Below are 14,989 nucleotides of genomic sequence, written 5' to 3' on the forward strand. Positions count from 1 at the left end.
CCAAAGACTAGGAATCTTGAAAACAGCAGGAGAGAAGCAAATCATCACCTACAAGAGATCGTCAATAAGATTATTAGTGAATTGATCATCAGAAACTTGGGAGGACAGGTGGCAGTGGGCTTATATATTCATAGTGCTTTAAACAAACAGACAAACAAAAAACAACTGTCAACCAAGAATTCTGTATCTGGCAAAACTGTCCTTCAGAAGTGTTGGGGTAATTAAGACATTCCCAGATAAGCAAAAGCTGAGGAAGTTCATTACCACTAGACCTGCCCTGTAAGAAGATGTGCAAGGGAGTCCTGCAAGATGAAACAAAAGGAGAATAGGCAGTAACTTGAACCATATGGAAAAATGAAGAACTCACTAAAGATAAATACAGGGGAGTTAGAAAAGCTAGTGCTATTGTAACAAAGATTTGTAACTGCACTTTTTGTTTTCTATATGTTTAGGAAATTAATACATTTTAAAGGGGAAAAAAGCTAGTATTATAATTTTGGCTTATAATTCTTCTGTTTTCTATATAAGAGACTAATACAGTGGTGCCTACATGATTCAGTTAAGTGTCTTTCTTTGGTTCAGGTCATGATCCCAGGGTCCTGGGATCAAGTCCCACATAGAGCTCCCTGCTCAGCTGGAAGTCTGCTTCTCCCTCTCCCTCTGCCTGCTGCCCCCCTCCCCACCACCGTGTTCTCTTTTTCTCTCTTTCTTCTCTCAAATAAATAAAATCTTAAAAAAGAGAGAGAGACTTAACACATTTAGAAGAATGATTAGCTTATCTTTTTGGACGCACAGTATATAAAGTAGGTTTGGGTCATCAGTAACTGAAAGGAGTGAAGATGGAGCTGTAAAGGAGCAGAGGTTATTGATGTTAAGCTGGGATAAATTCACATTGGACTGCTATAACTTTAGGATGTGAAATCTAATCCCCATGGTAACTGCAAAGAAAAGAGCTATAGAGTATACACAAAAAAGAAAACCAGAAGGGAACTTAAACATTTCACTGTAAAACAACCAGGTAAACACAAAAGACAGTAGTATAGGAAATGAGGGACAAAAAGCTTAAGGCATATAGTAAACAAAGAGCAAAATGACAGAAGTCACTCCTTATCGGTAATTAATTGCAAATGCACTAAGCTCTCCAGTTAAAACACAGATTGGCAGAATGGATAAAAACACATGATCTTATGATATGCTATCTACATAAGACTCACTTGAGATCCAAAGACAAATAGATTGAAAGTAAAATGGTGGAAGAATATATTACATGCAAATAATAACCAAAAGAGGATATGAGTGGCTATACTAATATAAGATGAAGTAAACTTCAGATTTAAAAAGGTTATAGGTGAGACAGATGAGTGGCTCAGTCAGTTGAGCATCTCCCTTTGGCTCAGGTCGTGATCCTAAGATCCTGGGGTTGAGCCCCATGTCAGGCTCCCTGCTCAGCAGGGAGCCTGCTTCTTCCTCTGCCTGCTCCCCCTACATGTGCTCTGTCTGTGTCACATAATAAAATTTTTAAAAAATAATAAAATTAAAAGGTTATAAGAGACAAAGAAGATATTCTATATTAATAAAATATTCAACAGAGCAAGAAGGTATAAGAGTTATAAACACTTACGTACCTAATGAAAGACCATCAAAATACACAAAGTAAAAACTGACAGAACTGAAGGCAGAAATAGAGTTTCACAGTAGTAGTTGGAGGCTTCAGTACCCTACTCATAATAATAGATAGAATATAAGTTAAGTAAATAGAGGGCATAACTAACTAGAGCTAACACACATACAAAACACTGTACCCACCAATAATAGCATCCACGTTTTTCTCAAGTGCGCATGGGCCATTTTCCAGGATAGATGATATGTTAGGCCACAAAGTAGGTCTTAATAGATTTTATTTTATTTTTTATTTTTATTTTTTAAATACATGAAACTAATAGAGATCATGCAAAGTATCTTCTCTAACCACAAAGGATGAAGTTAGAAATCAACAACAGGGGTGCCTGGGTGGCTCAGTTGGTTAAGTGTCTGCCTTTGGCTCAGGTCATGATCCTAGAGTTCCAGGACTGAGTCCCACATCAGGCTCTCTGATCCATGGGGAGTCTGCTTCTCCTTCTGATCCTCCCCCCTGCTTTTTAAAGATTTTATCTTTTTTTATTATTATTAAGATTTTATTTATTTATTTGACGGACAGAGATCACAAGTAGGCAGAGAGGCAGGCAGGGTGTGGGTGGGAAGCGGGCTCCCTGATGAGCAGAGAGCCCGATGTGGGGCTCGATCCCAGGACCCTGAGATCATGACCTGAGCCAAAGGCAGAGGCTTAACCCACTGAGCCACCCACATACCCCTCTGGTGCTTTCTTTCTTACTCTTTGTCTCTCAAATAAATAGATAAAAGTTTAAAAAATTAGAGATAAATGAAAGTAAAACACAATATGCCAAAACTAATGGGACCCAGAGAAAGTAGTACTTGGGGAAATTTACAACTATAAATGCTTAATACATTAAAAAAATAAGAAAGACCTCAAGTTAACAAGCTAACTTTATAACTTAAGGAACTAGAAAAGGAAGACAAAACTAAAACTAGCAGAAGGAAGGAAATAATAAAGTCTGGAGCAGAGATAGATGATATAGAAAATAGAAATAAAAAAGCTGATTCTTTAAAAAGATCAACAAAGTTGGCAAATGTTTAGCTAGATAGACTAATTTAAAAAAAGAAGACTTGAATTACTAAAATAAGAAATGAAAACCTCTCCCCACTTTCATTTCTTATCATTACATATTCTACGAAAATAAAAAGGATTATAAGAGAGTGCTATGAACAGTTTTTACTAACATACTAGATAACATTGAGGAAGTGGACAAATTCTTAGAAGCAAAACCTACCATGACTGAATCACACAAAAAATAGAAAATCTGAATAGACCTGTAAGTAGTAAGGAGATTGAATCAGTAATTTAAAATATCCTGACTAGAAAAGGACTGGTTTCATTGGTGAATTCCACCAAACATTTAAAGAATTAGTATCAGCTCTTCTCAAACTTTAAAAAAAAAAAAAAACTGAAGAAGAGGGAGCACTCCTTAATGCATTCTGTGAGGCCAGCATTACCCTGATGCCAACGCCAGACAAAAAACACTATAAGAAAACTATAAACCAATATCCCCCCCTTTTTAAAGGATTTTTTTTTTTTAATTAAAAAAAATTTTTTTTCTTTAATTTCTTTTCCGTGTTCCAGAACTCATTGTATATGCACCACACCCGGTGCTGCATGTAATACGTGCCCTCCATATTACCCACCACCAGGCCTACCATCCCCCTCCCCCCACCCCTCCAAAACCCTCAGTTTGTTTCTCAGAGTCCACAGTCTCTCATGGTTCATCTCCCCCTCCAATTTCCCCCAAATCCCTTCTCTCCATCTCCCAGTGTCCTCTGTGTTATTCCTTATGCTCCACAAGTAAGCGAAACCATATGATAATTGACTCTGATGTGGGGCTTGATCCCAGGACCCTGGAATCATGACCTGAGCCGAAGGCAGACGCTTAAGGTCTGAGCCACCCTGGTGCCTCTTTAAGTCCTCTTACGAGGAGATTCTAACATCTGTTACCACATGGATGAACTTCAAGGACATTATGCCTAGTGAATGAAGTAAGACAAGCACAAAAAGATAAATGCTGTTATCTCATTTATATGAGGTGCCTAGAGTAGTCAAACTCATAAAAAGAAAAAGTAGAATAGTGATTGCCAGGATTAGCTGGAAGGGGAAATGAACTGTTTAATGGGTACAGAGTTTCCATTTTGTAAGAGGAAGAAGTTCTGGATAGTGGTCACACAACACTATTGAATATACTTAATAGGACTGAGCTGTGCACTTAAAAATAGGTAGGGAGGTAAATTTTATGTTTTGTGTCTTTTACATGAAGAGTATTAAGGGGACGCTTGGGTGGCTCAGTCAGTTAAGCTGCTGCCTTCAGCTCAGGTCATGATCCCAGGGTGCTGGGGTCGAGTCCCGCATTGGGCTCCTTGCTCAGCAGGGAGCCTGCTTCTCTCTCCGACTGCCTGCTTGTGTGCTCTCGCTCTCTCTCTCTCTCTCTGACGAATAAATAAATAAATAAAATCTTAAAAAAAAGAAAAGCATATTAAGAAAAGAAAAAGTCTAAAGGTGGAACAGAATAAATTTTCAGAGATTTTGTTGGATGCTTTTTAGTATTTTCAAGAGCTGTGTAGGTTGGTACATAGATTCTTTAATATGTTTCACTTCAAGACTTAAGACTTCTCCTTGATTTATGGTTATGGAGGATCACCCTCCCTTCTTTTAATCATATTTACTATGATCAGACTTACTTCAAGATGGGAGTTGTGAGATGCTTATCAATGGAATGAATAAAAAAGAGGAAGAGAGATTTTCCTGAGTTAATTGGCTGTCTGATATCTCCCAGAAGAGATGACAAACAATATGTATTCAAATAAGAGAACTGATTTGTTTAGCTAATCAGCAAGATAATTTTACAAGCTGAAGACAAAGCATAATCATATAATTACAATCATATAAGATAATATTATATATTAAGCTTCTGGAGAAAAGCAGGGTGTTCTGAGGCAGAGTCCCTGGGTTGCTTCCCCCTCTAACGTAGGGTATCGCTGCAGCTTATGGGGGAGCTCAAGCAAGCACCTGGCCAATCTGTTTATTTTGTATATTGGTTTGAAGTCCAGAGTTGAAAATTTTGTTTGCATGTGGATTCATGATTTTAAAATGTTTGTTTTGGATATCAGTCGTTTGTTAACTTTAGTCAATATGTAGATTAAAATGAGACTATTAGCAATAATGCCTGATACAGTGTAGTTATTCAGTAAATGTTAGTGCCCATGCTTGAGTTTGATTTTTTCTGTGTTGTAAAAAAGGAATAGATTGACCAGAAATTTCCCAAAAGTTTATTGAAATCTCTTGAAACTCTAGATAATAATTTATTGCTATAAGGTGTGTCATTATCCTGTGACTGCGTGGCATGCTTGTTCATATTGACTGTATCCTGATGCCTGACTTCTGATTTGGTTCTGGAGGGCTCTTCTAGATTAGGTATGGTGGGTGGATTCTAAAATCAGTCTTGGGAGGAGTAACGGTGAAGTTTAAGGAAAGTGACTGGAGGGCGCCTGGGTGGCTCGGTGGGTTGGGCCTCTGACTTCAGCTGGGGTCATGATCTCGGGCTCCTGGGATCGGGCCCACTTCGGGCTCTCTGCTTGGTGGGGAGACTGCTTCCCCCTCTCTCTGCCTGCCTACTGTGATTTCTCTCTCTGTCAAATAAATAAAGAAAAAAGAAAAAAGAAAAGTGACTGGAGGTGGAGAATTAGCCTACCACTGGGTGAAATTAGCTGGAAAGGAACTTCAGAGGTGGTTTGGTCTGCCCTCTCCTTGTATGGCTGAGGAAAGTATAGAGAGAAGTGGTTTGTCCAGTGTCATAGCTAAAGTGGAGAAGCCAGAGTCAGCCGCTTCTAAAGGTTCTGATACCCAAACATTCTAGAACTTAGACTCTAGCATTTTTTTTTTTTAAAGATTTTATTTATTTACTTGAGAGAGAGACAGTGAGAGAGAGCATGAGCGAGGAGAAGGTCAGAGAGAGAAGCAGACTCCCCATGGAGCTGGGAGTCCGATGCGGGACTCGATCCCGGGACTCCAGGATCATGACCTGAGCCGAAGGCAGTCGTCCAACCAACTGAGCCACCCAGGCGTCCCAGACTCTAGCATTTTTACTTGACTGTGTGAATGATAACCTGTACATGTCATTTTCATTTTAAAAAGAAATCTTTTATGAATCAGATTTTTAAACTTTGGGGTTTATTGAAATAGACTAATTGAACTAACAGTGCTACCAGAAGTCTCATAAGGAAATCACTGTTTTATAAAGAAATAAGAAGTTCTTGACTTTTTTCTGTTCCTAGGTTAAGTCAGCAAACAAAGAAAACATGGTATTTTGAAGTATGATTAAACTCCTGATGCTGCAGAAGAGGCTAAGAATATTAATGGCCAGATCTAGGTAAGTTGAGGTTTACCTTTGGGGGAAAAAAAAAAAAAAAATTTAAGTTCCCATTATATTCTTTTAAACAAGAGATTTTAGGTTTGGTTTGGTTTGGTTTGGTTATGTTTTCTTGAATGCAGTCATGTTGCCTCCTGACTTGCAGTTACCGCCAACAAATAAGGACAGATGGCTTTAATTAAACTAAGGCAGTGTTTACCAATTTAAAATAGTCACCCAGGTTGCTGCAGTGTTGATCTTCCCAAATGGTAGCTTCCTTTTGTCCTTGAATATACCCTTGGTTACTTTCCCATGTTGCTTTCTCGAGAGAGCATAGTTATTTTGCTGAGTTAGGAATTTGGTTGGGCAAGATGGTGAGGCCGTATGGTTTCTCATCAAGTGTTTACAGTATTAGTGTATATTATTAGGTGTTCCACGACTCAGATGTGGTCTCCAAATATGAATCTGGTGGTTGTTAATGCAGAATATCTAGTATCTTGCCTTTCCCCTTGCCTTGGAGTTTGTGGTTCAGGAGGAGGACTCAGAGATGCACATGAGACTCCGCATTAAAGTCTCTTTGTCTTCCATCTGTGTCAGGCTCTCATTCCTACTAAGGCTGTTCTTCAGCCTTAGTGAAGCTTCCTGTTCCTTTTTGCCTCCATTTTTTTGCCCATTTCTTCAAGGCCTCCTCTTCCTTTACTTCTGTCCTGACCAGACCTGGTTGATGTATCACTTCAGACCCCCATTATTGCCAGTGTCCTTTAATTTCCTTGTCCTCTTACCCTCTGACCCCGGGTCACAGTTCAGTGTGCCCTCTGAACTGCTGAGCACTACTGTAAAAGCAGCAAATCTTCCTTTCCAGTTTCCGCTGAGCTCTCTGGGCAGCCTGCTTAAATCATCCTGCTACCTTTCTCGGGCAGCCCCTCTGTGAGTAATCCTCCCGTCCTCCTCAGGTCCCTCATGCTGCAGGCTTGCCTTCTTTTGCACAAAGGACATTTAAGATGATAGGTATTACCTACTGAGCTTCTCCGCTGTGCTCCACCCATCCTTACTGTCTTCCCTCTGTCCTCAGAGGACAAGGCATTCCTACTTCTAGGGGCAGACTTCTGCAACTCTTCTCCAGTCTCCCCTCCAGTCTCCAGTCTTGATCCATCATGTAGCACATCTTTTTCCTTCTTTTTTTTTTTTTCTCCCTAAAAATTTTAACCTATCTTGATCTACTGATCACAAACCTGCATCAGTCTATGTCATCTGAAAACAAATAACTCAAGCAACGTATTTTCTTTTGAAACCACATCTGTCTACACCAGAGCACTCTGCCCTTTCCTTTTTGAACCTGTTCTTGAAAGAGCAGTTTCCATTCTCTGGGGGGGCTTCTTCCTCCTTATCTTCCATTTGTTCATTTCAGTTTGGTTTCTGCCTCTACCAGAGGGTTTTGAATCGAACCCTCCTTTGTGACACTTTCTTTTTTCAATTGGTATTATTCTGATTCTTTTTTCCTCCTTTACTTCCTCCATGTCCTCTAGTACTTCCACATTTCCCAGAATTGGAATTGAAATTCTCTACAATTTGAACTCTACACCCCTTTTTATACTGTCCTTGGGCAGTGTGTTCTGTTTTATGGCTTCAGATACCACATGTGTATCAATATTTTACCTCTTTCCTCAAATCCACACTCATATATTTAACTCTCTATTGCATATCTCCATTTGGTTGTTCTCTAGAATCTCCACTTAACTTGTCTCAGGCTGAGCTAACCACCATCACTTGCACTTGCAGACCAGCGTCGTGGTTTCTTTCGCGGGGAGTGGAACCAGCACCCATCACCTGCCACCCTGGAAAACTGCCTCTTCCTTCCTGTCTGCCTCACCACCTGCTCCATACTGCTCACTGGTCTCCCCAAATATTTTAAAAATTCATCTTCTTTTATCTTTATTCCCAGTATTGCTGCTCTGGTTTTAGGTCTGTAGCACATTTCATTTTTCAGTATTTTCCAACTGGTTTTTCTTCTCTGAACTGAACTGCCACCTAAATTTATTCTGCAGGTAGATGTATTTAAAATGAAGTCCTGAGCACGTTACTTTCCTGGTTCAGATTCTTCGCTGGCTTTCCATCACATGTGGGAGCAAATCCATCCTCCTTAGTATGGCACACAAGGCCTTTAGGTCACATGTTAGGCTTTTCATTAATCATTGTTGAGCTGAATTGGAACATTCTGTGTGGATAGAGTTTTCAAGTAGGTTGTACCACCACCTGCGTACCCTTGACAGCATGGGAGGTGCTGCCTTGACAGGTAGCCTGTCAAGGTTGAGGTCAAGGAATGATTCTCTAGGGGTCCCTGGCCAGCTCAGTTGGTGGAGTGTGTGGCTCTTGATCTCGGGGCTGTGAGTTTGAGCCTCAAGTTGGGTATAGATTACTTAAAAAGTAATTTAAAAGAGGGTGCCTGGGTGGCTCAGTGGGTTAAGCCGCTGCCTTCGGCTCAGGTCATGATCTCAGGGTCCTGGGATCGAGTCCCGCATCGGGCTCTCTGCTCAGCAGGGAGCCTACATCCTCCTCTCTCTGTCTCTGCCTGCCTTTCTGCCTACTTGTGATCTCTATCTGTCAAATAAATAAATTTTTTAAAAAATCTTAAAAAAAAAAAACCAAAAACATTCCTTTGAGGCGTTACGTTTTGTGGCAGAAGCTGCACTGGAGTGATCTCTTTAGCGCTTCGTGTTCAGGAGCGGGTCAGTGGTGAGGATGGATGTGTAATTTCAAGAAGATTTTGTTTCCATCATTTATCCCACTACTTAAAAAAAAGTTTTTAGTAATCTTTTGCCTCTTTCTCATCCCATAATTTATTAAGCAGTTTCAGGCATTCCTGGTTCTGTTGCACTTAGACTTTTCATTAATCATCGTTGAGCTGAATTGGCTTTATTGTGCTTTGAAGATACTGTGATTTTTACAAATTGAAGGTTTGTGGCAACCCTGCCTTGAGCAAATCTGTCAACGCCATTTTTCCAACAGCATTTCCTCACTTAGGGTCTCTGTATCACATTTTGGTAATTCTTGCCGTATCTCAAATTTTTTCATTATTATTATATTTGTTATGATGATCTGGGATCAGGGATAATGACTTCTGAAAGCTGGTTAGCATTTTTATTTTTATTTTTATTTTTTTAAGGTTTTATTTATTTCAGCGAGAGAGGGAACACAAGCAGGAGGAGTGGGAGAGGGAGAAGCAGGCTTCCTGCTGAGCAGGGAGCCCGATGTGGGGCTCAATCTCAGGCCCTGGGATCATGACCTGAAGTGAAGGCAACCACTTAACGACTTGAGCCACCCATGCACCCCAATGGTTAGCATTTTTAGTAGTGAAATATTTTTAACTGAAGGTACATATATTGTGTTGTTAGATATACTGCTCTTGCACATGAATAGTCTGTGCAAAACGTAACTTTTATAGGCATCAGGGAACCAAAAACTTGATCTTGATTTGACTCACTTTATTGTGACACTTGCTTTTTTGCCACAGTCTGGAAGCAAACCTACAGTATCTCCAAGATATGCCTGTATTAATTTTTTTAAATTAAACCCTTATGGGCCACGTTAAGACACGGCTGTGTGAGGTGATGTTCTTAGTGCCCTTGAAAATTCAGAAGATAAGGTTCCTATCTTCAGGGAGATCACAGTGAAGTGAGTGTTGAGACAGTTAAACATTATAATAGAATGTGATAACTGCCATGAGAAAGTAATGTTCATTTGACTGGGGAGACACTGGATGCCATCTAGCTTCCAGTTACCTGGAGTCCCAGACCTCCATCTCATTGTTCAGGACCCTTTCTGTGGTTTGGCCATATTGTGTTACAGCTGACCCTGTACTCCAGTCATCTTAGACACCTCCCTTTTTTCTGAATGTGGTGCCACCTTTCCTGATCTGCCATGACCTTTGTCTTTGCCTTCTTTGTACCCTCTTCTATCTCAAGTACCTGTGTCTATTTTATGCCGAGAAAATAACTATTTTCTGTTCACCTTTTTAAGTACCAGCTCAGATGGTGCTTCCCGCCCCGCTAACCCAGAAAGTTACTTGCTCCCTTTTCTGTGCCCACAGGACCCTTCTCATATTCTCATACAGTGTTTAATCATAATGCATTATCTGTTTACATGTCTTGTCTCTCCCTTTAAACTCATGACTCTTCAGAGGTACATACTGTGACTGAATCATCTTTGTGCCTGGTTATTCGCTGGCATATTACTTAGAGTAAGCTGCCACATATGAGTCTTAATTAATTTACTATTTTACTTCTTTTGGTTTGTATACCAGTATACTTTTTCATCTGCTTAATACTCACACCTGCCAGCATCCATTACCTTTGTTTAGTACAGTTCAGTCCAGCCAGCTCACAAGAGACATAGAGTACTGCTCTGTGCTAGGTAACGGGTTAGGCGTGGGAAATGCAAATTAGTTCTTGGGAAGGAGCTTGTGGTGGAGTAGGAGTGAGAGTTAAGTAAACAGATGATCTGTCACAATTTCTACTAAGGAAGCAATGTGAAGAATGCTGTGATACTGGGAAGCCAAGGGTGCTTTGGGGGCTATGCAAGAAGTAGGACTCTCCCAGTGGCTTGGAATCAGAGGAGGCTCCATCAAGGAACTGCACAGTTGGATCTTGAGAAGGGAAAGGAGCAGCGTGGAAGGACGAGTTGCTCTGGGGGACTGTTGAATGTGACTTGGGAGGGCTTGAAACAGAGACAGAGTTCAGATTAGATCTGTAGCCGGGGATGAGATTATAAAGAACCTCATGTCATGTTGATGAGCTTCAAATTTTTTCCCAAAGGTAGTGAAGAGCCCCTGAAGAATTTTAAACTGGTTTTTATCAGATTTGTGGTTTTTTTAATCTAATAGCTTCTTGTGCTTCCTTCCCTTCCCCTTTCCAAATATTGTCATATTCGTTCTGACTCTTCCCCTTTTTTAAGTGATGTTTTAAATTTTTTCTTTGTTCATTTGGAGTTTTCCTGAACACTTAATGTCACTTAAAATCTATTATCTCTAACCTTGTATGGGAAAGAAGGATTAGACAGACACGCTCTATCAGTTTTGCTGATACTTTCTACATTGAGTTACTCCTTGATTGTTGGGTTGTTTTTCTCTCTTAATGAACTATTCCAAATTTTTTTGTGTGTCTTATTTACCAATCACCTTCTGCCTGGTGAGGTACATGAAGGATATACTTCAGTGAATAATAAGAATCAAAATACCTTCCAACCTTGAAGTCCAACATCCCTTTGGAAATTTATTAAAAGAGGAACATGAAATTTCTGATAAACCATTACTTAATTAATGGATTAATTCCACAAATGACTTTATTTAAATAGGGTTCCATATGAGATGAGACCCTAACTTTTGTTAAGATAATTTAAAAATAGGCAGACCTTTGCAATTTAAACTGGAAATTTGAGATTTCTATGAAGACTGCCTCACAAAATTATTTTCCTTGTCACTGAGCAGAGTTTACCAGCTGAGTGTGTGAAATCTAGCTCAGCCCTATACCATCTTGGGCTTAAATTTCCTCATCAGGATAATGCAGGCCTTGTACTAGATGATTTCTAAAGTCTTTTTCTGTTTTGTGATTTTTGTATCCTACATTTAATAACTTTTTCCAAATTATCTTTCGTGTAGTGCTCACATGGTCTTCTGAAGAAGCCATGGGTAGCTGTTGTAGCTGTCCAGATAAAGACACTGTCCCAGATAACCATCGGAACAAGTTTAAGGTTAGTAAAACTGGTTGAGTTCTATCTCTCTGCCTAGTCGGATATTCTTCTTTTTCTCCACATTATGTATCTTACTTCCTCACTTTTATCTCTAGACTCTTCTTTTTCTCTTTGTGTCCACTCTGCCTTTTCTTGTTTTAACAAGTGATGACAATATGTTCTTACTGACAGTGTGAAATCCTCCTTTACTTTCCCTTTAGTCCTCTCCATCCAATTAGAGCCATACAGTTTTAGTAAAAAAAATTTTTAATGCCATTTTATAGGTGCCTCTTCAGTCTGGTCACCACCTCCCAGTCATTGCTTCATGCCTGGATAGTTTCTTAGCTGAACTCTGCCTTGAGTCAGTCACCTTTGTGATCCATCTTAGAGTTGACATCATATTAATCATCCTCTTTCATCATTCTAAAACTTCTGGTGTTCTGTTACCTAGAGCCCAGATGCTCCATTTCTTACCTCTCCACAGCCATTTAATGTCTCTCGTAGTCTAACCTCAGGTTTTACACATCATGGCCTCTGGATCACACAGACCCATGTGTAAGTCGAAACCCTGCTGCTTTGTAGGTTTGTGACTTGGGCAGGTTACCTTATCACTGTGTGTTTGTTCCAGTTTTGTACAGTGGAGAAAATAATATTATCTGCAGTTTAGGATTAAATGGGAAAATACTTGGAAAGTACTCTGCCAATCCCAGAAATACAGACTGCTTTCTCAAAATGTTACTGACTCCTAAACTCAGCAGTGCGAGGCCTGCCCTTCCGTGAACTCTGTGCCAGTCTTGTCTTGGTCTCTCTGAAACATACTTTCTTCATGTCTGCTGTAGCACTGCACCTTCAGGGTTTGCCCCACAACCCCTGACCCACCAGTTCTCTCCTGAGGCCCAGCCCAAGTCCCTCCTCTTCTCACGTGAAGGCATCTCCATCCACCCTAGGCCACACTTCCTGCCTTTTGCAGCCTCGGTTGCACCCATTTGTCAGTTGCTCACATACAGCCTTGTGTTGTTGACTTCATGTTTGTGTATCTGATACGCTCACTGGGCATGTGAGCTGCTTGTGGGTGACACCAGGTCTTACACTGCTGCATAGCCCATGTGCTACACACAAGTTGGCTGGTGGATGAATTAACAAAGGAGCGAATAACTGAACCAGTCAGCGACAGTGCCTTTTACTGACAGACTGGCGAAATACGTGTATGACTCTCCAGCGGGAACATTAGGGTGTTACTAATTAAATTTTCTTTTTTAGGTCATTAATGTGGATGATGATGGGAATGAGTTAGGTTCTGGCATAATGGAACTGACAGACACAGAACTGATTTTATACACTCGGAAACGTGACTCGGTAAAATGGCACTACCTCTGCCTGCGGCGCTATGGCTATGATTCAAATCTCTTTTCTTTCGAAAGTGGCCGAAGGTGTCAGACTGGACAAGGTCGGTGGAGCCTTTCATTTTTTTTCTTCTCCAAACAGTATCACATTTGAAAATTATTCTTTCAGTTATTCTATTTACAATGTTAAAATTAATACTTTACTTTTTTCCTGGTAGAAAAAAAAATCCCCCAACTAAGTGGATTGTTAAGAAAGAGATGCAGTAAACCATGACTTCATTTATCAGGTGTTTACTCAGCACATTCTCTATGTCCAGAATTTTGACTTATATTATTTAAGATTTTCAGTAGTTGATTAACTCCAGTAAATTGACTATGTATCTTTACTGTTACAACTTCCTGGGGAAAGAACCTAAACTTTAGAGTCAAACCGAGCATGGTTTGGTTTTTTTGTGGCCTGCTGCTTGATAGGCCTTGCACCAGTTACATGATCTCTGTAGAACATCAGATATCTTGTCTGTCAGAAAGGAATGCTGATCCCTAATTTACAGAACTCTTGTAATGATTAAACAAGGTAAGGATCGTAAACCATGGATCGAGGCATGGACAAATGGTGAAGGATCACCTTGGTAATGGTGACTTGGGTGCCCCCTGCTGTTAAAAAGCAGACCAAAGGAAGTGTTCAAATCTTGTTTTTATCTGCCTTGTTTTGGACATAGGAAAATTATTCTGTGAATTTCCTTTTGGGTTTATGTTTTGAAACAGAGACTATCATTAATTTATCAGACATTTGATTAAAAGACCCTTCTTCCTGTCAGTGCATAGATGTTTACTTTACAGTTCTGTTCTTTCACAGGTGTTCCTGTATTTTTTTTTAAAGCTACAGCTACCATTTTCCCCTTCTCTTTTATATTTATAGGAATCTTTGCCTTTAAGTGTGCCCGTGCAGAAGAATTATTTAACATGTTGCAAGAAATTATGCAAAATAATAGTATAAATGTGGTGGAAGAGCCAGTTGTCGAAAGGAATAATCATCAGACAGAATTGGAAGTCCCCAGAACACCTCGAACACCTACAAGTAAGTACCAGTTTTCCCTCTTGTATTTTGAATAATAGACATTCATAAACTTTGAATTATGGATATTTAATCTGTAACGCCTTAGAAATCACCATTGGCTAAGAAAAGTGTAATGGTTGTCAGTTCTTTTTTTTAAAGCTGATAGAGCTGTAATTATCGATATTTTTAATATTTTAAGTAGGAACATATTAAAAGTTCTGTATTATCTAAAATGTGAATGGAAAGTTGGAGTGGAAGGAGGATGTTGTTTGTGCTCTGGTTTCTGTTGCGTCTTACCAGAAACACCTTGCCTAATTTTCTCAGCTTAGATTCCATTCTCATTCACTTTTATCTCTATCTTCTCCCCATATCCTGCTTTTCTTCTTAAACCAATAAACAAAAACTCAGCTCCAGGGTTTGCTGCTCAGAATTTACCGAATGGATATCCCCGGTATCCCTCATTCGGAGATGCTTCCTCCCATCCGTCAAGCAGACATCCTTCCGTGGGGAGTGCACGGCTGCCTTCTGTGGGTGAAGAATCTACACATCCTTTGCTTGTGGCCGAGGAGCAAGTAAGCATGTGCTACTGTCTAATAGGATGACAGACTGGGTGGAGTTAAAGCATTGCTGCGCTGATGCGTGGAAATTTCAGTCTGAATTTTAGCTTTCACTGTTTATGACTTTTGTAGTATAGAATCAGAGGAAACAGCATATATTTTCTAACATATGCCAAATACGTACAGGTATGGAGGGAGACATAGCATCACAGCAGCCTGTGGACTCACAGGAGAGGTGTATCTGTAGGGAAGGACGGATAGAACTAATTGTCAGTTCCGGTTACAATAACCTCCAGT

The 14,989-nt window shown here is 40.0% G+C and overlaps 1 protein-coding gene across 3 annotated transcripts in view; it reads left to right on the top strand.

Moving 5' to 3' along the window:
• FRS2 (fibroblast growth factor receptor substrate 2) overlaps positions 1 to 14,989 on the top strand; it is a 116,949-nt gene that overhangs the window by 94,903 nt on the left and 7,057 nt on the right. For all 3 annotated transcript variants that reach the window (XM_059186297.1, XM_059186296.1, XM_059186298.1), the window contains 5 exons: positions 5,938 to 6,032; positions 11,665 to 11,756; positions 12,996 to 13,182; positions 13,998 to 14,156; positions 14,544 to 14,707. In XM_059186297.1, coding sequence (XP_059042280.1) covers positions 11,691 to 11,756; positions 12,996 to 13,182; positions 13,998 to 14,156; positions 14,544 to 14,707 — 576 coding nt within the window. In that variant the 5' untranslated portion in view covers positions 5,938 to 6,032; positions 11,665 to 11,690. The remainder of the gene's footprint in view (positions 1 to 5,937; positions 6,033 to 11,664; positions 11,757 to 12,995; positions 13,183 to 13,997; positions 14,157 to 14,543; positions 14,708 to 14,989) is intronic.

This window comes from Mustela lutreola, chromosome 8, assembly GCF_030435805.1.
Source record: "Mustela lutreola isolate mMusLut2 chromosome 8, mMusLut2.pri, whole genome shotgun sequence".
NCBI classification, from domain to species: Eukaryota; Metazoa; Chordata; class Mammalia; order Carnivora; family Mustelidae; genus Mustela; species Mustela lutreola.